Consider the following 22,458-nt stretch of genomic DNA (forward strand, 5'->3'; position numbering starts at 1 on the left):
CTTGATATTCTTCAGCTATTTTTAACTTTAATAATGAGAAAGCAGTTTTAGTGTGAAACCAACCATCGACGACGATATCAATACAGTACAGTATAATACACCCAAGTACATGCCCTTATTCACCCAACAAAATAAATATTGGTAAAATAGAATAAATATTAAAGTCAGGCATTTGTCAGAATAGTCTTTGATAAAAGCGTATAATGTAATCTCAAGAAATACACTATTAAAAGGCTTATAGTACTGGCTATATATCAGCCTATAATTGCTGATATTCCTGATAATCAGGCTGATTCCTTTATCAAAATGTTGTTTTCAAATATATGTGATCAAATATACTTAGTGTTTTGTTCATGTACTCTTATATAGAATAATAGGTAAATGTATATATAGATGCTCTTGATTTCAATCCAAACGAAAAAACCAAGGGCCTGTTTTATGTACAACACATTAACAAATATAATGGACAGTATCCGAATTACAGTCTTGCATCTGACTTGGAACAGGCATTATTCGGAGTTTAGTATGACGTACATTATCACTAAACTAGTATACATATTTGTGTAGGGGTCAGCCGAAAGACGCCTCCGGGTGCGGGAGTTTCTCGCTACATTGACGACCCATTGGTGGCCTTCGGCTGTTGTTTGCTCTATGGTCGGGGTTGTTGTCGCTTTGACACATTCCCCATTTCCATTCTCAATTTTATATACATAATGGGACGGGGTTATGAATTATTCGTAAGATTAACCCTTCCCTAAGATAAGTCAGTTGTGTGAAAACAAACTGTAAGCATCAGTTGAAAAATGTTTGTTTCATCAAATCGAACCACAGCACAAAAGCAACTGTAACAAAAACACAAAATTTCGCAGTTACCTAAAGCATTGCAAATAACTAAACAAATCGCGTTCCCCAGACTAAAAAATCAAATAGCACACATTCAATAGATTTAGTGTATAAACAGTCTAAAAAAATGTCTGCAAGGTCAATAATATAAAATCTAGTTTAATTTGTTATTTTTGTCCCCAAATAAGAAACGCCATTTTTTGTTATCGCTGTTTCTTACTTTGTCTAGTTTTTGCATATTTAAGAAGCTTTTTTTTTAGTTTATTCACAACTTGCCTTATCCCATGCGAGCTTTAAATCGTAAACACTCTTGTATATTTTCAAACACGGTATTGCTGACTTGCAAGAAAATATTGCTGGCTGTATGCTGAAAGTCCGGACAAGAACAAATTGATAAATTAAATAAAAAGGTTCTACTGACAGCCCGGAATGAAGGGAATATATTTTTGACGACAACAAAAATGGATAAACGTTGGACCTTGATTTCTATAGATGAAATCTATTTTTAACGCGATTCCTCGCTTCCTTTTATTTATTAGAAATGTTTTGTCACCCAAAACGGATATATACATACTGGAAAATGTATTATAAAGGAGTACTTGCAGGACAACAGCACTGGCCTATTTTTTTTTTACAAAAAAACAGGAAGAATCAACTTCACATAAAAAAAGGAGAAACAAATAATAAAAAAAAAGACATTGATTTGGTTCGATCAGGATCGATCCCACAAACTCATCCTCCATCCAATATCAGAACAAGATTTACGTTAATAAGTTTCTGAATAATAGCACTAACAAGAATATCATGTATCCCATATGAATTGGTAGACTTTTACCATTCATAAAAATAATCAAGAATACGAGGTTAAATTCCAGTATAACAATTTCATTCAGTACAAACACACTTCACTGAATCCAGGTTTTGTAGTGCAGTTGTGATATATTCTTACTCTAAACGAAATATCTCAAGTATGTTTAAAATCTATTTTTAACCATGACAATACTTAAGTAAGGTCACAAAAACATTAAATGTAGCAATTATAATTTCTAAAAATCGACAAAAGTCAAACTAGCTAACTCGGCGAATTGAAATATTTGAAAATGAATTGTATTAAAAAAAAAAATTTAGTATATCAAATTAACTGAATGATTTATGTTTGCTCCAGTGGCAAATATTTAATATATATTCTGGACTGAAATAATTCATCAAATAGGTATTGCAGAATAAGGCCACCAATGGATCTACAACGCAACAAGAAAATCTCTAGACATATACATGTATTACGATTCACTAAAAGAGGGACGAAAGATACCAAAGGGACAGTCAAACTCATAAATCTAAAACAAACTGACAACGCCATGGCTAAAAATGAAAAAGACAAACAAACAACAGCACACACGACACAACATAGAAAACTAAAGAATAAACAACACGAACCCCACCAAAAAACTAGGGGTGATCTCAGGTGCTCCGGAAGGGTAAGCAGATCCTGCTCCACATGCGGCACCCGTCGTGTTGCTTATGTGATAACAAATCCGGTAAATAGTCTAATTCGGTAGGTCACATTCATGAAAGGGAAGGGGATTGTAGTTACGACGTAAGGAACATATCCGATATCATTTGTGAAACGGTTATTCAATAACGGTCAACCAACTCGTGATGGCGTCCGTAAAATTTACGAAGGGATGATTTCAACTTCACCATTTGGAACTCTTGGTTTAATAGCTTCCTTGTGAGCAGCAACCCTCTATCAAGAAAATCATGATAGGAAATGCAAGCACGGGAATATCGTATCAATTGGGAGATATATACCCCGTATGCAGGTGCTGCTGGAATGTTGCTACTTAGAAATGGAAAGTTCACAATTGGAAAGCTGAAATCATCTCTTTTGTCGTAAAGTTTTGTTTTCAACCGACCCTCATTGTCAATTTCTAGATGTAAGTCAAGATATGAGGCCGACTTAACTGTATCTGTAGTATCCTTTATCTCTAGCTCGATTGGATAGATGCGTTCCACATAGTCACCAAATTTTGAATTATTTAGTGAAAGAACATCATCTATATAGCGAGTGAGTTGGTGAATGCTGCATTAATTTCTTATGCTTAACAATTGATAACAATTTTCTTAAAATAATACTCCCTCTCTCCGAATAAAAAACAAAACAAGATAAAACAAGATAAAAACAAAACAAGAAAAAAAACAAAACATACCAACAAAAAAAAATCACTTTATTATCAGATAACAATATGTGTGATTGCTTTTGAGTAAGTCCGGTTTTTTAATATTACCATTATTTTTATGGGAGTTGGATACACGTGATTTCCACTTCTATTGAAATATCTACAGCTACTCAAAGATAATTAACGTTTTATTTTTGTTTTTTTATACATCCTTGGATTTCAAATATTTGGCTATGAGCGTTCCTAATAAAGGTAAATAAAAAAAATGTTCAGACGCTTGAAATTTATAACGTGTTGTTTTAATCAGTTTTCAAACAACCGGATCGATACCTCTGCTGGTGGAATATCATGACGGTATCATAAGCTCAGTAGTTAGTATTTCGGTACTGACATGATTTATAACAAATCTTTCTTAAACTGCCTGTTAATGAATTTTGAAATTGGTTTAAACTAACTCGCTACTGCAAAGTTGACCTTAGATAGATTTCGCTATATTTTAGGTCCTTTTTTGTTATAAAGATCTTCAACTGTTGAAGTTCTCATATATTCTTAGCTTTTGAATGCCTGTAATTTAAAACGTGTTGTTTTTAAGTTTTCGCTTGCTTTACCGAATGTGAATTGTCTCATTAAAGTGTCAATTTGGCTGTTGTTTTGTATTGAGACAAAAGATATTCATAAAATGGTTTCGGCCTAAATTTACTCTAGCACTTTGACAGAATATGACCTCTTATAGCATTGCACGCCTTTACTCATTAAAAGTACGAAGCGCTTTTCATGTTTAACCATCGCCAGGGACGCCCAAATGTTCGATCGGATGTACCATGTAGGTACTAGGCAAGCTTGTAATTCTTGCATTTTCCTATGCCGATTCAATGAACCTGATATTATGTATTATTTGCTTAGTTATAAAATATGCTTTTGTTAAATTATCACCATCCTTGAAATAACGCATATTGCTAAGCAGTACTCTCAAATAATGTAAAAGCACTAAATGATTTTATAAAAAACATAATTTGAGGCGTAAATGACTTCCCCAATACTGCAATGTGAACTGATTGACTTAGCCAAATATACTAGGTAGAATGATAACCCGGATCAGTTAAACATTTTGATATTCTGAACTAAGAATCGGTCACTAGGTCTGAAAATAATTCCTAGTGTGTATACTACTTTGGGGTGACTCGGTACTTTGCAATCAAGCAAATTGTCAAGGTACCAAAACCTGTGCGCATTTAATCAAACCACGTGAGAGTAATATATATATAAATATGCATTTTTATAATTTTATTTCATTTGGTGACTTCTAATTAATTTGGAGATTTTTGGATAAAAGGAAGACAATTTAATTCTTATAAACTGGAAGTTAGGTAAATATACTTAAATGAGTATAAAATACATTTAACTGAGGTATTTATATATTTGTATTCTATTATCAATTGTGTCTATCTATAATTTATGCAAATAACTTAAAAAAAAATAGTTCAAGATACATAATTGAAATAGTCAATTTTAGAACAGGTTTTTAGTTATAAATAAGAAAATAGAAAAAAAGAAAGTTAGAAATAATTCAAATCTATATTGTTTAAAAATGAATCTAGAAATACATTTTGTTTATATTTGAAAAAAATAATAAAAAACATTATAAATAGATAAATTAATGCAGACCCCAACATTTATATTCACAAGAAATGTGTGCAATGAACCCTGCTTTCCGTTTAGCATGGATGTTAAATTATATTTGATCTCAAATTGTACAAGACAACTACTTTTGTTTATCTAATTCATTTAACGCTTTGTGGTGTCCAATATTTAATCCACCAAGGCCTGCTTTATCATTTACAAGTCTATGTCAAACAACTGAGCTCTTATCTTATTTTTCTTGAACATATGTCTAGTTATGTTATAAACTGTACCTATTTAACAGCACCAGATTCGCATTTTGACAATAAATGTTTCCTCAATGATGCTCGAGGCCTATATATTTTTAAATCTAAACTCTAATAGTTTTAAATGTACAACCATATAGTAATGATCTAGCAAATCAAATACCAGAAACAGATTAGAACATTTCTTTATTCCAATGACTGACAGAAAAGATAACAAACCTCTTAAGTTTCTCTTTTGAAAATATAAAAATTAATTATATCAATTTTTACCGATTACATTTGTTCGCTCAACCATTGGATATGATATTATATTTTCTTTTAATAATAATAATAAATCTGATATAAATATTATTATTATTATCATCATTAACATTAACATTATCATTATCATTGTTATTTTTATCATAAATGATAATAACAAAGACAGTAACTTTACATATATTGGCAATATTCGTAATGTTTATGAAATTATAACAAACACTTCAAAAGTTTCAACTCTATCAAGCAAAGTTGACCAGAGATGGATTGGCTATCTGTTTTGTCATTTTTGGTTATATAACTCATCACCTGTTTCTGTTCTTATACATTCTGGTGTTTCGAATATTCGATTTTGAGCGTTACTGGCGAAGGTAAATCGAGGAAAAGTGCGTCGGTCGCATATAAATTTATAACACGTTATTTTCATTTTTCTGTGAATTTTCCCGACATTGTTACTGCATCCTTTTTTTCAAAACTTTTTTTTAAAATGAGAGTAGTGGAAACCAATCACATGCAGTTTTGATTCCATTTCCTTATATAGAAGAAGAAATTGATATGAACTTAACTATCCATATACTGAATCTGTATACATGTTTGGCCTCTGAAAATCATAATTTACTATTCCCTCATAAAACACATACGAAAAGATGGAAAAAGACCGCGGATACCTCGGAAATTCTGTTTTTCATAATATTTATTATCAGCGTATTTTAAATTTTTGACAAACCAATGATATTTTTGTCGTTTCAGACCTTTAGGTAACCATAAATCATGGTAATCTACAGCAAAATTTAATACAGTAACACGCAGAAATAATTTCCCTTTATTTTATGAATTTTCCTTCAGCAAGCTGAGACGATGTACATTTTTCGTGCATTTCATATTTTTCAGCTGTTTCGATACGTACATTTTCGAGAAGACGTCTCAGATTTCATCTCACAGCATTGCTGAATGTAATAAATTATCAAATGTTTTACTAAAATTCGATTGCAATCAGACATTTATTGAGCAAGTGTTATTCAACTTGAAGGAATTTCTTTATTTGCTGTTGAAAAATACGATAGGCATGTTTATTTTGTTTTCTGTGCACACATATATTGTTATTCGCTGCTTAAGACTAAGTATATGATGTACTGGTAAAACTATCATAAGTGCAATGGAATCTGAACCGCTAGCCAGGTTGAGTGCACAGAAACTATTTTTACAATGCCATATGTTAATTTGCCCGTCTCAGGTTAAGAATCCTATCAGTGGTTTTCTTTGTTTATATTAGATTGAACATCAATAAGCTACTTTTGCTTAATCTGTAAATCAGCGAGGAATGTTTCTCAGAACTTGACATTTGGTAAAAACCTTTGTATTATTGACGGTCTTGCAACTAACTGCCCTTTGGATATTTTTCATTTTGCATCTGTTGTACTGTTGTAGTAGCATTGTCCATCATCTGTTATATACTTATATTATATATTTTTAATCATCTTCTATACTATTAAACGAGAAGACCTCATTTTTGGTGTCGCTTCTCCTCCTTTAACAAGAAATTAATCATCATGCCTCTGTGTCCTATAGGTAACATGTATAGTCGCATTTGTCATCCATTCTTATGATCATTAAGTTTGGGTTATTTTGGGATAAAAAACGAAAAAGAATACGTCCGGATATTTTCCCGTCATTGGACAAAACTTTAAGTCAGATTAGACTTCCGGTTTGTGTTTTTTGACTTCGAACATACAAAGACTATGAAATAAAGTATATGAATTTGCTTTCTGCTATCATTTTGAGTTCTAGCATGTATCATCCTTGCTGAACGTGTTTCAGTTTGGGTTATTTTGGGAGGAAAACGAAAATGAATAATATTTGCTATTTACTATCAATTAGTTTACAGTGACGGATCCAGATCTTTTTATAAGGGAGGGGGCGTTGACTGACATAAAGGGGGGGGTACTCTCATGCTTCCCCATATAATCAACAATCTTTTTTTTAACGAAATGGGGGGGGCAGCCCCCCCCCCCCCATCCCCGCCTGGGATCCGCCTATGGTTTACTATTAACGGCGGTCACTGCGGATATATTTCTATATTTCTATATACTTACATACATTTACTATGAATTACTGAATTTGTTATAATTTACTATAAATTCCAATGGTTATCTTGGGGGGGGGGGACTCTTTACTATTCATGGCGTTCACTGATGTATATATATATATATATATATAAGTACCTTTGACTTTTGATACCTCTCCTGAAATTCTCTGTATTGAGTAATTAAAGTATATATGCATGTTCATAGAGTACAGAAAAACAGAAGGTATAAAAATCTGTATTTGGAAAATAGGAGGAGGGCAAAAAAATGTGCCCAGTCCCTAAGTACCTTTTAATTTTGATACCTCTCCTGAAATTCTCCAGTCAGTATATTATTTTTTACACTTTACATACGCTCTATTTCCCCGCGATTCGCGGGTGTGTTCTAGTTGTTTTTAATCGGCAAAGCTTTTTAATACTATGAGGTTAAACTATTTTTTCGATATTATCAACAGAATGTCGATACAAGAATTTAAAGACTGCGATGATATGAAAATACGGGTATGGGTTGATAATGGTCATTATTTTCCTGAAGTAATGGCAGCACGACCAGACCATTTGAAAGAACTGCAGAGTTGGGAGACGAGACATGATGATGTGTTAGTTTGTACATATCCGAAATCTGGTAGGTTAGTTATATATTAAAATCGCGAGTTGGTTGATCGTTTCGCTGACAACGTCAGATAATTCGCCACCACAATCCATCTTCTCCTCGAATGTGACCTACATATTCATACTTATCACCGGTTGTGTACTTACATGAGAAACACTATGGGTGCCAAATGTAAAACAGGATCTACTTACTCTTCTATAGCACATGAGATCACTCCTCGTTTTTCGTGTTGCTCAGTCTTTAGATTTCTATATTGTATTTCGTATACTACTAGTATCATATTATTTGTCGTATGGTCTTTTTTATTTTTGCCATGGCATTGCCAGTTTGTTTTCGACTGATGAGTTTGAATATACTTTTCGTATTTTTCGCTTCTCTTTTTGATCAGATACGTATTCAACAAAATACTACTGCAGTCATCATTATTCAATAAATAACTTTCTAGTAATTCAAACATAATGTGTCACAAGGACCAACGTGAAACCATGGACTCGTTCTTTGTGCTTTGTCTTTTGTCTATATTCATATTTGTGTTTCTTTGTAATACATTTGTTTGTTTTATGGTAATTAGAATGAAATTCAAAACAGTGTGGCTGTGGCCATTGATTGACACATTAAATTCATCCATTGACTGGGACAATTTAGGTGAACGTTTGTATGTAACGACCACCTCTCACTATGTACTTTTTAAAGACACTTAAACTATGGGGTCACCAAAGGTTCTCAACACCTTAATAAAGTAATTCGAAAAATTAATCAGAAATAACGCGATGTTTTGATTTATATCAATTATATAAATCAAAACATAAAGGTTATTCCTGATTAATTTTTCGAATTATTTTATAATTAAAGGCGTTAAGAAACCTTTGGTGACCCCACAGTTTAAATGTCTATCGTAGGTACGTCGTGAACAGTGGTCGTTACAGACAAACGTTCACGTAAATTGTCCCAGTCAATGGATGAATTTAATGTGTCAATCAATGGCCACAGCCACACTGTTTTGAATTTCATTCTAAGATTATTATCGCAAAGTTCGACTGCAGCACCCCTAATGTTTACATTTTTACATTTTATGTTCGTTTGTTTTGTTCACACATCGTTGTCAATATAATGGAATTTTGATGAGACTGCTATACAAGTGAAAGGTTTGGCTTGCTATAAAACCAGATTTAATCCACTATTTTCTACATAAAAAAATTCCTGCATCAAGTCCGGATTATGAAGGTTGTTTTCCATTTTGTTTTCTATCAATCGATTTATGACTTTTGAACAGCGGTATACTAGTACTACTGTTGCCTTTATTTGTGTGTTTAAGCTTGGATTCGGACATTTGATTAAGGACTTTTCGTTTTAAACTTTCCTCACAGTTTTGTATTTTGTAATTTTACGTTTTTTTATAACAAATAAATAAAACCTTACGTAATAAGAAGTGATTTAGCAATTTACTTAAAACCATCTACTAATTGTGTGTTTTTTTTACGGATAAATTGTTCTTTGACCAGTAATTAACATCGTGTCTAGTGAGTAACATGAATGTCAAGAAAGAGATCCAAAATTATTTAATTAGATTTGTAGTGACGTTATAATGATAACAAAGAGGTATCATGTGTTGTCGATTCATGGTTTTTAACCCTGCTTTTTGCAGACATGTTTGCTAAGTCCATACTTCATAACCTCCATTGTTAGTAAAAATATCCCAACAAAACCTAGATATTAAGCAAATAAATGCCAGGGCTTGTGTTTTCTTGGATTAGAATTATCAAGTTTTATACAAAGGAATTTGAGTTACTTTTTATTTAGTTGCAGTAGATTTCAAAGAATGTATAAATGCAATTTTATGCTATTGGAAATCCCTTAAATGATTTTTATCAAAAGATGCAGTATGAGATTTGCAACCTGTATAAGTATTGTAGAATATTTGACGACTTTCTTGAAATCATTATTTAGGTTAGGCAAGTTGTGCATAAGAGACAGGGAAAGATGACAGGAAATTATAGTTAATGAGAATGGTTACATGTAAAATATGTTGCATATGTATAAATAAAAACTGGTAATTCAATCTTCTACTTTTTAATGTCTTATAGGTACATTATGGCTTTGGGATATCGTGTCATTGCTTATTAGTAACCAGTCAGAAGTTTTAGACCGCGTGTTTGATACATCAAACTTGGAACTTAATGGAACAGAAAAACTGGACGAATTACAATCTCCTAGAGTTCTACAGTCTCACATGACACCACACTTCCTCCCTAAATCAATTATTCAGAAGAAAAACAAGATAATTTATGGAATCAGGAATCCAAGAGATGTAGCTGTATCAATGTATCATTTCATGTTGAAGTTACATGACAGCTGGTCAAGTTACAAAGGATCATGGGACAACTTTCTAAAACTCTTTCAAACTGGAACACGTAAGTTCTTTCACTTGTTTTCTGATCATCATTATGTTTTTAAAACCTTGTCTTTTCTTAATAATTAATGAAATACATTTGTTTATCACTACCATTCTAGGAGTGGTTTAATAATGGATCATACATTGTGGTCATTAAAATGGACACGCCTGTCATAAAAAAGAGAGGTGTAGCTAGTTATAAAATCCAACATTTTCTACAGAAATATAATGGAATTTGATGTGACTGTCATACAAATGAGAGGTTTAGCGCTATAAAACCAGGTTCAATTCACCATTTTCTAAATTTGAAAATGTCTGTACTTAGTCAAGAAAATATGACAATTGTCCAATCGTTTGATCTATTTGAGCTTCTGATTTTGCCGTTTGCTTAGGGACTTTCCTTTTTGAATTTTCCCCGGATTTCAGTATTTTTGTGATTTTATTTTTTCTAAATAAGGAAATGATAGTACCAAGTCAGGAATATGACTATTATTTTCCATTCGTTTGATGTCTTTGAGCTTTTGGTTTTGCTATTTGATAAGGGACTTTCCTTTAATATATTTCCTTTGAGTACGATATTTTTATATTTCAACATTTCCATTCGTCTTGTCCGTTCGTCCAACAAATACTTCTGTAACACTTTTCTCGTGTATTGCATAAAAGAAGTGTTTCATATTTGGGCAGCAGATTGACAGTGACGTGTTCGGATATGTTAAACACCTACTTCCCGTTTTCAAAATTACACTAAATCACGAGGGATGCGTGCTTAGCACGTCAATGTGTGTATTTCGGTTTATATTCGATGTCACCTACAGAATTTGGCATTTAATTATTTGATTCTTCTTTAAGTGTTTTAAATTTTACTCCCTTTTTGAATTTTGAATATGTTAAGATAAAATGCTATGTCCATGTGAATGTTATCGTTCATATCTTTTTCATTTCCCTGTAAAATGTGGTTTCTTTTCAAGCACATGGTGACAATACTATATACCTAATGAATTGACATATGACTGATTATTTTCATTTAGGAGTTATGAAAAGATTGGTCTTATGCGTAAGAAAATCTAAAATTGTCTTTCTTCTGTCAAAAATCCAGTTAAACCTTCTCTATCAAAATCATATTATGTATATAACGTAAAAGATATGAATAATTTACATCATGAGTCTTTATCGTTCATTGGTGATAAATTATTTAAACACAAAAACATCTGACGCATTTTCCAAAAGTTCTAAATCCTTTTTTTAAACGTATTAAAATCGTCTTGTTGTCTTTTGCAGTTGGATACGGGTCTTGGTATGAACATGTAAAAGGTTGGGAAGAACTGCAGCTGGACAAGGAACATCCCGTTCTGTTTGTATCTTATGAAGATCTTCATCGAGTAAGTACATAGAAAAGGCTGTTAAATATTCTATAAATCTGATATTTATTAACTTTGATTAAACATTTATGTATACTAGTAATTGGGTTAATACTAACTACCATGTTTTTGACAATCCTTTGCGGATCACATACACTATGATATGCTTATTATGTGGAAGAAAATCGAAAATTTCAAACAACCTCATATATCTTACAATATTTTAAAACTTTGAGTTATAACATAAAACTGAAAAATATTTTTAATTTTGATTTTTATTTTAGGACTGCTTCAAAGAAGTAAAGAAAATTTCAGAATTTCTGGATTTATCTAGAACGGATGATACAATCCACGGTATCGTTAAGAATACCCAGTTTGACAATTTCAAGGCAGAAAAACTTAAATCAGTGGGCCATAAGTTAACAGCGATCAGTAAAGATGGAAAAGATCCTTACTTCAGAAAAGGTAATATAATAGACAATTTTGAGAAAGTTCCGTAATAATATCAATGCTAGTGATACTTTCATACACGGTAATCATAATTATAATACTATCAAAATTAAGTTTATGTTCAACTTTAAGTATTGTAAGGATTCTAAATACCATAGTTGACAGTTTTTTTTTAATTATAGAATCATAAGCTAACGTAAAATTCAGTCAAAGGACCAACATGAATATATGAATACAATTTTTAAATATTATATCTTTAAAGCTTATCATGGCAACTTTGAGAAAACTTAAGCAGTCTTTCATTTATCATGCACAATAGTTAACAAAGTTACCAGACTTATAACTTGATACGCAAGACGCGCGATACTTCTACATAAGACCCATCAGTGACGCTCAGATCAATATATAGAGAAAGCCTCACAATTTATAGTTGAAGACCATTGAGGAAACAAAATTCCATAAAGGTGAGAAAAATAGGGCTAAGGTATTCTATGCCTTGGATGAGAAAACCCTTAGTTCTTCGAATTATTCATACTTTTAAAATCAATAAATTTATAAACCCGAACGGAATCTAAAACTACGATGCACGATACTTCCCAATAGATAGATTATACATAAAACTAAATGTTTATCTTCCCCTTCTAGGAATTGTCGGTGACTGGAAGAATACACTCTCAGACGAGCAATCAGAAGAATTTGAACAAACAATTGTGCAAAAGCAAGGGAAGTCCAATCTAATAAGAAGATACACAAAAGGTCATCAGCTCGTTTAAAGACTGTTATAAAATAAGCACACTTGCATTATACAAATATATTTTGATATTTTGCTTCGTGAAAATAGACCAATGGTTATATTAATGTTTAATACTCATTCATTGACTTTATGTGTATATGTTCATAATGTCATGTATATCTATATTATGTGATAGCGTGTAAATAATGTATATAGTGTAATCCATATATATTGTGGAACTCGACCTTATGCAAACGAAAATCAATACCTCTGTTAACCTATTTTGGGTTAAAATAATTTCTACGGAAAGTCTGTTATTGTTCCAAAAGTAGGTTTTCATAAGAAGACAACCCTTTTAAACGGACCAAAATGCAACTTTTATATCTTAGTTATTCCAAAATCGATCAAAGTCTTAGATATGTATATGTGTACATGCACTTGCATAAGGTCGATTTCTATCCGACGCAGCTCATATCATATTGACATCTAATATACGAATTTGATTTTCCAAATAAGTATTTCAAGACGTCCAAATATACATAAATTTGAAATTCTAAAGACTTGAATCTATACTTCCAAAACTGTGTTTAGTCATCAAACTTGGATAGTTATAAAGAAATACAGTTGCAAATACATATATTGTTTAAATTATGTTTACATTTTTTATTTTATACTAACATTGTTAAATAATTTGTTGAATTACTTCCCTGGTAACGCATGAACTGATTTAAGATATATAAAGGCAAATAATGCATCAGAAGTGCAATACAATAATAATTCTTTATTAAAAAAAGTTAATTTATTTTTCATCAAGCTTTTAGTACAAAGGGGCCAGTGTATGATCCCGGCTGAATTCGATTATGATAAATTATACATATCTTGTAATTCTTGCTATCTATATCTTACTGCTGTATATAATTAGTTAATACATGATATTATTGTTCCATCGAATTTGTAAAATCCATAAAAATTTCAAGCGTTTTATATTGCTTCTAATACATTATGGAACTTCTGAAACCCCTGATTTTAATTAGTAATTTTACAAAATCACTGAATAGTTCTAAAACTTTGTTCATAAACTCTTCAGGGAATTTTGAAAAACTTGCACTAAAGTGTTTGAATAGATTCTTTATTATTAACACTATGCATTACATAAGTTTGTCTAAAAATGTTCCTTGATTTTTCTGATATACCTCAACATACATTTTTCATATTTGTAAGCCCATCTTCAAATTCAGAATTGTATGTATTTTCATAATAAAAGAGTTTTATTGTAGATAGAACCCAGTCTGTAACATCTAAAACCAAACAATTGTCAACAATAACTACACATTACTGTTAATTTAATCACCACTTCACCAACCAAAGTGTCAAAATAAAATATTTTGAAGGTCATTGCAATAAGGGACGACATCAAAAGATCAATGTAAGATAAAAAACTTTATTCAAATAGTTTGGGGGTGGGGGGTTGAACTGCTACAAGATTTGGTTATCCGACATTGATTTTTACATATATCCATATGGGTCAATCAATTTTCCCCAAATTAAGTTAATAGGGGGTAGGGGGGGTCAGTGAAAAAACTATTTGAATTAAGTTTTTTATCCTTCATTGAACTTTTGATGTCGTCCCTAACAATCCAAAAGTAATAATACCACTATTCGAAATTCTTTTATTCGAATATTTATATGAAATTCCGCAAAATATTTGAACATGTACGAATGTAAAAACAAATCTACATACAATATAAATATGGGATACGATTATTTAACATAATTGTATTTTGCTATTATATTTATGATACATAAAAAGATACGATCCCAAATGTAGTCACATCATAGTTCGACGGAAAACAGACAACAGCGTGGCCAAAATACAAACAACAGTCCACAAAACAATACAAAGACAACTAAAACACTGGTTTCACGGGGTGATTCTAGTGGAGCAGAAACACATGAGATCACCCCGATTTCTAGTTGGGTTTCGTGTTGTTCACTGTTTAGTTTTCTATGTAGTGTTTTGTTTACTGTTGTTTGTCTTTTGGTCGTTTTACGTTTTCCCGGTGTCATTGTCAGTTTGTTTTCGACATATGATTTTAAATAGCCCTTTGGTATCTCCCTTTTACAAACACTAAACAAAAAAGCACAAAAGTTCATGACAATTGTTTCTTTCTTTTGGATATTCAAGACTTTTCTGAAGAGACATCTTTATATTCAATTACTATAATTAGGAAAACAAATTAACCAATATATAAAACTACCACAAAAGAGACATATTCAATTTAAAGATATTTCAATTCAATATCGTTCTGTGAAACATTTCACAAATACCTTCTGTAATTTTCGGATGTATTGACCAACTAAATTGTAAAAAAGATCAAGCTGTATCAAATATTTCTGTGTTTGCAAACTACTAAATTCTTAATTAGATGTTATTACTCAATTTATTTCACTTGACTGGGCGGAGTTTATTCAGTTCGCTCACAATAAACCAGTCCATCTATAGATAGGTGTTTTAGGATACACTCATCAATGCATTGTTCAGTCATTCTTTTGTAAATTCCTTTCAGGTCACTGATAGGTGATTGGAAATCAGTAATAACTATAACGGCAATCATCGTAATCACACACATTTTCAAATCGACTGTCCTCATGCAAATTAAAACGTAAGCTCCGCCCGATCAGTTGAAATACCATTGGTAATACGAAATGTATTTAGGCCTGATGCATATTTCTCTTTTTAAACTCCGACTAAGGAAGTAAACATACGAAAGCCGAGAAGGATCATTCAAAATTCAAAATTCGGAATTCAAAATTCAAATTTCAAATTTCAAAATTCAAAATTCAAAACTCAAAAATAAATATTGCGAAATCATAACACGTGTTTCCGGTATGAAGAACTGTCATCCTGACACCTTTTAGACAGTTCTACCCTAGAACAGTTTTAGGCAGTTCTACCTAGAACTGGCCAAAGTTTTAGACAGTTCTACGACTAGAACAGTTCTACTACTAGAACAGTTCTACGACTAAAACAGTTCTACGATTAGAACTGATTTGGTCAGTGCTACTGCTAGAATTGATTTAGTTCTATTCATAGAAAAGTTTTAAGAACTCTTTGTCTTAAATATAGATAAATCAAAAGAATATAATATATTTGCGTCTGGCTTTATCAACGATAGTTATAACACTGAATGGTGACCAGTGATATGCCCTAACTGCAGTGACGTCATTTAGAACTGTTCTACAATCCTGACCGGTTTGGTCAGTTCGACGGCTAGAACAGTTTTTGACAGTTCTGCTGACAGTTCTAAGGTTAGAACTAATTTGGTAATTTCTGCTGACAGTTCTACGACTAGAACTGATTTTGGACATGCAGTTCTACCTAAAACAGTTTTAGATAGTTCTACCCTCGAACTGATCCTGGCATTTCTACTTAGAACAGTTCTAGGGTAGAACTGTTCTATGTAGATATGTTTAGGACAGTCTAGAACAGTTCTATGACAGATTATTCTGAGAGTTCTAATGAGAGGTTAGAAGTGATCTCCACTGTACAAGGGCAATAACTTTAATAAACAAAAACGCTTTTAATTTGTTCTTTAACACTTTTCATTAACATCTTGAAAGCTTCCGATGAGAGCAAAAGCTTATGACCAAATATTTACACAAAATAGACTGACACGATCGCAAGATAAATTAGATTAAAGCTAGATTCACGCTGCTGATCAGATCAATTCTATACCCGATTACTCAAATTTCCACGATCAAGCGTAACCAATTTTTTGATCGGGCCTGTTTTCATTTGGAATTTCTACCCGACTGCTACCAGACCGTAAGAGACTCAAACTCGACCTTTAACGACTCCTTCACGACTTCTTCACGACTGAGCACGGAATCCAGCCACTAATTCAATATCTTTTCGATGATCCCGACCAATTTACGATCCTTACATGATCTTTACTCGACTAAGTACCCGGCCACCGTCACTTGTATTTTTGTCCATCTGATGAGTTAAGCCTTTTTCAACTGATTGTTATAGTTCGTTCTTTTGTTGTACTGTTAAACCACTGTCCCCGGTTAGGGGAAGAGTTGGGATACCGCTAACATGTTTAACCCCGCTACATTATTTATGTATGTGCCTGTCCCAAGTCAGGAGCCTGTAATTCAGTGGTTGTCGTTTGTTTATGTGTTACATATTTGTTTTTCGTTCATTTTTTTTTATATAAATAAGGCCGTTAGTTTTCTCGTTTGAATTGTTTTACATTGTCATATAGGGGCCTTTTATAGCTGACTATGCGGTATGGGCTTTGCTCATTGTTGAAGGCCGTACGGTGACCTTTAGTTCTTAATTTCTGTGTTATTTTGGTCTCTTGTGAACAGTTGTCTCATGGGCAATCATACCACATCGTCTTTTTTTATAAATAAACAATACTCGATCTCAACACGATCCTGACCAGACCCGATCGACATGATCGTTTAATAGTATTGGTCGCAGAAATATTCGGTATTGGTCGGTTGAGAACATATTCAGTATAAAACGTACAATGAATAAAATGTCTTATTTTCGAGCCCCCGCCACATTTGAGGAAAATATTAAGTATTACCCTTGTCCGTCTCATCGCCCGACAGTCCGTACGCTGTATAACTCTAGCTTTCCCCAACCAATAGTATATAAAACTTATATGCAATGCTTTGCACCACAAAACACAGAAAAAAATAATCTGGGTTGTGTCAATTTTTCCGTTCTATCGTTATGCCCCTTTAGAAATGAAAAAATAGCCGATTTTTTTGTTTCCATTTTCTAAGTTATGTTTGCCTCAACAAAATGTTATGAAAATTACAAAATACTTATAACCCCAAAACTCAGATCAAGTTGGAATAGCGGGTCATCATAGATTTATGTGTCCCGTGGACTAAACTTGAATTGTGGCGAAGAAAATGAACATGAAGCAACGACGCCGAGAAATATGTGTGAGGCTTCAGTTAGCTGACACGTCGATTCTTGTATGAGAGGTATGAGAGACAGTTGCTGAATGTTTTTTTTTTTTTTTTTTTTTTTTTTTTTTTTTTTTTTTTTTTTTTTTGTTTCTTTAAAAAAAAAATCCTTAATTTGGCAAAAGGGTCTAAGAGAGCTGAAAATTGTAATGCAGCAAAATAAATTCTTCACAAAGCACAATATGAATGAAACAAGAGACTCTGAAGAGCTTGTGTCGCTCACCTTGTTTTTTGGTTTTGGAAATCATGTAAAATAAGGTGAAAATCATAACAAATAGTACAATATACCCATATAATGATTAAGACCAAGTTTGGTTTAATTTGCCCTGATAGTTAAATTAATAGTAGGTCATTCCTGCAGTGTAGTCTTACATTAGTTACTGAAGACCACTTATCATTATTTAAATAAGTGTTCAAGATGTGACCATTTGAAATTGTTTTTTAACATTTTCCTATGGACTTCTATACAGAAAACCCCTATGTTTATTTTCGTCCTGAACATGCATGAAATATTTACCACTGGACGTTAATAATCAAATAATCAATCGATTTTTAGCCATGGCGGCCAATGTTGGTTGGATGGCAAGATCATCGGATTCATTTTTTTAATCAAGATACTCTACTGAAAATGGTGGCTAAGTTTAATTCTATGTGGCCCAGTTGATTGAGTGAAGAATTTTTTTTTTGTAAAAGTTTACAAAATTTACAAAAAATTGTTAACAATTAAGTATAAAGGGCAATAACTCCTTAGGGGTCAATTGACCATTTTGGCTATGTTTGCCTATTTGTTGATCTTACTTTGCTGAGCATTATTGCTATCAGTGGCGGATCCAGAGGGGGGGTTCCGGGGGTCCGCACCCCCCCTTTATTTTGGCCGATCAATGCATTTGAATCGGGACATATGTTTGCACCCCCCCTGCACCCCCCCTTTGCCCTGGGCTAGCACCCCCCCTTTCGAAAATTCCTGCATCCGCCACTGGCTATTTACAGTTTATCTCTATCTATAATAATATTCAAGATAAACCAATAACTGCAAATTGTCTTAACAATTACCAATTCAGGGACAGTAACCCAACTACGGGTTGTCTGATTTGTCTGGAAATTTCAGGGCAGATATATCATTACCACATGAATCTTTTACCGCATTTCAGACTGCTCTAAATGCTTTAGTTTCAAAGATGTAAGCAAAAATGTGCATTTTACCCCCTATGTTCTATTTTAGCCATGTCAGCCATGTTGTTTGGAAGGTGTGGTGATCAGATACATTTTTAAAACTAGATACCCTTATGATGATTGTGGTCAAAATTGGTTTAATTTGTCTCCGTCGTTTCACAGGAGAATGTTTGGTAAAAGAATGCAAAAATTTACTTAAAATTGTTAAAAATTGACTATAAACGACAATTACTGCTAAATACCGCAGTCACACTAGGTCACGATCGCACTACGATCTCTGAACAAAAATGCAAATTTTGACAATTGTAATGCGATCGTGTAGATCGTAGTAAGGTCGTAGTACGGTAGTCATGAGGTCTTCGGGATCGTGATGGTCATGGCCAACTTTGAACATGTTCGAAACAACCGTGCTTCGGTCGTGACGAAATCAGGTCAGATAGAAGCGTAAAGCTAGGTTCACACTGCCGATCAGATCAACTCGATGATCCCGATTGCCCAAATTTCCACGACCAAGCGTGACCAAATTCTTGATCGGGCCTGTTTATGACTTCTATTCGACTGCTATCCGAATATACACGACCATAACCCGACCATTCACGACTCCTTAACGACTCCATTACGACTCAAACCCGACCACTTATTGAATATATTTTTGCAGAAGCTAACCAGAGCTGCACACATTTTAAGAGGATCGTGTAACAATCATGTATACTCGTTTATGGCCGAGTAGAGATCGTAGAGTGATCGAATGTGGTCGCGTAGAGGTCGGGTTTTGGTCGAGTTGGTCTGGAATGAAAAAAAATATAGAAGTCGCAGTGATCATAAAGCGATCGGGCATTGGTCGAGTTAATCTTGGCCACATATCTTACAGATTGACGTTAGTCGAGAAATGATCGGATATTAGTCGAGCAAAGATCGAAATGATCGAGTACTGATCGGTAAACTATTTGTATTCCGACCTAACTCGATCTCTACACGATCCTTTCCCGATCAATTCAATCGCTACTCGAAGAATTATTGATCTCTTCTCGAGTGACTGGCTTCTCGATCCTTACTCGAATGTTTATGACATGTCAAAAACTCTCGGGTAGAAAGTCAGATCGATGACGACCCGCACATTCTTGTTGATTGAGACGGACCAGTCTCCCGATCGCTTAATTTGTCTTGATCGAGATTGATCGAGTTGGTCTGATCGGCAGTGTGAACCTAGCTTAAAAATGCGCGATTCTAGTCGGAGAGATTGCGCTACGATCTCAAAACGACGTTACTACGACCTCACAACGACCATCTCGTTCTCTCTGCGACCCAACAACGCTTCTACTACGACTATACCACGATTATACTACGCTGTTCAAGACCTAAGTACGATTCTAGCACGCTCATGCAGTCCTCATCCTACGACCTGATTACGTTCATACTACAACCATTTCGAGTTCTAGTCATGCTCATTGTCATTGTCTATAAAATATATAAAAGCTCCTCAGGTTTGTTTTTGTATCAGTATCACTATTACTTTATGAAATATCGTCATTTGATCTAGATGGATTAGCAGTATACGTTAATTCAGGTTGGATTGTTGATCCGACATCTCTACTGGATAAGGATTCGTATCAGAGGCCCATCTGACTAAACTACTACCCCTACCAACACGCACACAAGTTCTGGTGGATGTTGGTGGCATGTCAGTGTTGTTTTCTGGAATTCTACTTATTAATGACAGTTGGAAGGAATGGAACAGTATTAATATGGAACATGATGTTGACATTATTGATGAGAGCGTAATTAGATCGCGGTATACACTTGCTAAGATCGTATAATGATCTTGATAAGAACGTGCTATAATTGCAGAAGATGCGTGGCAAGACCATATTGCAATCGGATAAATCGTGGTATGTCGATGAGAACATAGTGCGTAATGAGAACATAGTAGCATAGTGGAAACAACAAAAATTCACATTTTCATGCCGCTCATATCGCGACCTCACCACGATCTGAATTTATTTTAGATCGTGGTGAGCGTAGTGCGATCGTGGTCTAGTGTGACTGGGGCATAAGGGGTTTATTGACAATGGTCATTTGACTTATTTGTAGATCGTAGTTTTCTTAACATTATTGCTGATTTCAGTTTATCTTTATCTATAATAATATTCAAGATGATAACCAAAAACATCATAATTTCCTTAAAATTGATAATTCAGGGGCAGCTACCCAGCAACGGGTTCTCCGATTCGTCTGAAAATTTCAGGGCAGATATATCTAAACCTGATGAACATTTTTACCCTGTCAAATTTAATCTAAATGCTTTAGTTTCAAAGATATACTGAAATTTCATTTATTTTCGATGGTATCAATTTTCGTGGATTAAGGAAAACTTGCATATTCGTGGATATTTACTTTCGTGGTTTTGTGGAAGTCTGCGTACACGCCTATATAAAAATTGACATTCGTTGATCATTTAATTTCATGGTTCACTTGAACCAACGAAATCCACAAATATATGTATCCACCGAATAATAATGAATCTACAGTAAGCCAAAAAGCTGCATTTACCCCTACGTTGTATTTTTAGCAATGGCGGCCATGTTGGTTGGCAGGCGGGGTCGTCGGACACATTTTAAAACTAGATACCCCAATGATGAGTGTGGTCAAGTTTGTTTTAAATTAGCCCAGACGACGACGACAGATCCAAATGATGAGAAAAACTCACTTGATCTTGACCTTTTAGGTCAGTGAGCTAAAATTGAATATCTTGATCAGATTGTTCTTAAACTAAATGCAATCAATATTGAACTCTACGCCAGGTCGACTGTTGACCTTAATTTACCTGAGAATGCAGACGTACATATTTTAGTGCGTCGGCAACAAATTTGCTTGAAAGGTGAATCAATTTGAAATACGATCGATTAAGAAATAGTTGCGGCATGACAAGCTAGGGGGATCTAGGATTTTGGAAAGGGGGCGAGGTATAATAAAAATTTTTTTAAACTTTCTTTTGCTAAAACAATATAAAATATGTGTAAAATGCACTTTTGCAACAGTTCCTGCCGCGGGACATGTATATCTTATAGTTAAAGTGTAAGGGTTGGACATGTTTGATGCCGTATTCTCCCCATTACTTGTCTATAATAAAATTATTGAAACCTTTTTTTCGCTAAAAAAACATAAAATTTGTCAGTAAAAATCTACATGGAAGATTTTCATTTGTTAAAGAGACAACAATCCGACCATAGTGGAGACAACAGCTGTAGGCCACCAAAGGTTCTTCAATGTAGTGAGAAACTCCCGCACATGAGACAAGATAGACAAACAAGCAATGTTTATCCGACACGTGTTAAGAAAGACAAACAAGTAATATTTATCCAAAAATGTTTGACACCCAACAAGGGAAGTGAGGGTTCCAAATCAACCAAGGCTACGAATGAGTAAAATGACAACGAATTTATGAATGGCGGTCAACAAATGGAGACATAAAAACCACACCAAGCAGGCAGGTTGCAGTC

General features: G+C 33.5%; 1 protein-coding gene across 1 annotated transcript; it reads left to right on the plus strand.

The window, feature by feature from the left end:
* The first annotated feature begins 4,219 nt into the window (after positions 1-4,219).
* On the plus strand, positions 4,220-14,205 carry LOC143045523 (sulfotransferase 1B1-like). The gene is made up of 6 exons (XM_076218088.1): positions 4,220-4,390; positions 7,706-7,875; positions 9,948-10,274; positions 11,534-11,634; positions 11,898-12,078; positions 12,709-14,205. Exons 2-6 carry the CDS (start codon positions 7,707-7,709, stop codon positions 12,834-12,836), a joined length of 906 nt encoding a protein of 301 aa, XP_076074203.1. The 5' UTR covers positions 4,220-4,390; position 7,706; the 3' UTR covers positions 12,837-14,205.
* The last annotated feature ends 8,253 nt before the right edge of the window (positions 14,206-22,458 follow it).

The sequence above is a fragment of the Mytilus galloprovincialis genome, chromosome 9 (genome assembly GCF_965363235.1).
Source record: "Mytilus galloprovincialis chromosome 9, xbMytGall1.hap1.1, whole genome shotgun sequence".
Classification (NCBI taxonomy): domain Eukaryota; kingdom Metazoa; phylum Mollusca; class Bivalvia; order Mytilida; family Mytilidae; genus Mytilus; species Mytilus galloprovincialis.

What these genes read in the sequence shown, in the direction of transcription:
- LOC143045523 (XM_076218088.1), top strand. Translation starts at nt 7,707, where the DNA reads ATGTCGATACAAGAATTTAAAGACTGCGATGATATGAAAATACGGGTA. An exon ending in ACTCTTTCAAACTGGAACAC is followed by an intron (nt 10,275 to 11,533) that starts GTAAGTTCTTTC and finishes TGTCTTTTGCAG; the next exon opens with TTGGATACGGGTCTTGGTAT. An exon ending in AGATCCTTACTTCAGAAAAG is followed by an intron (nt 12,079 to 12,708) that starts GTAATATAATAG and finishes TTCCCCTTCTAG; the next exon opens with GAATTGTCGGTGACTGGAAG.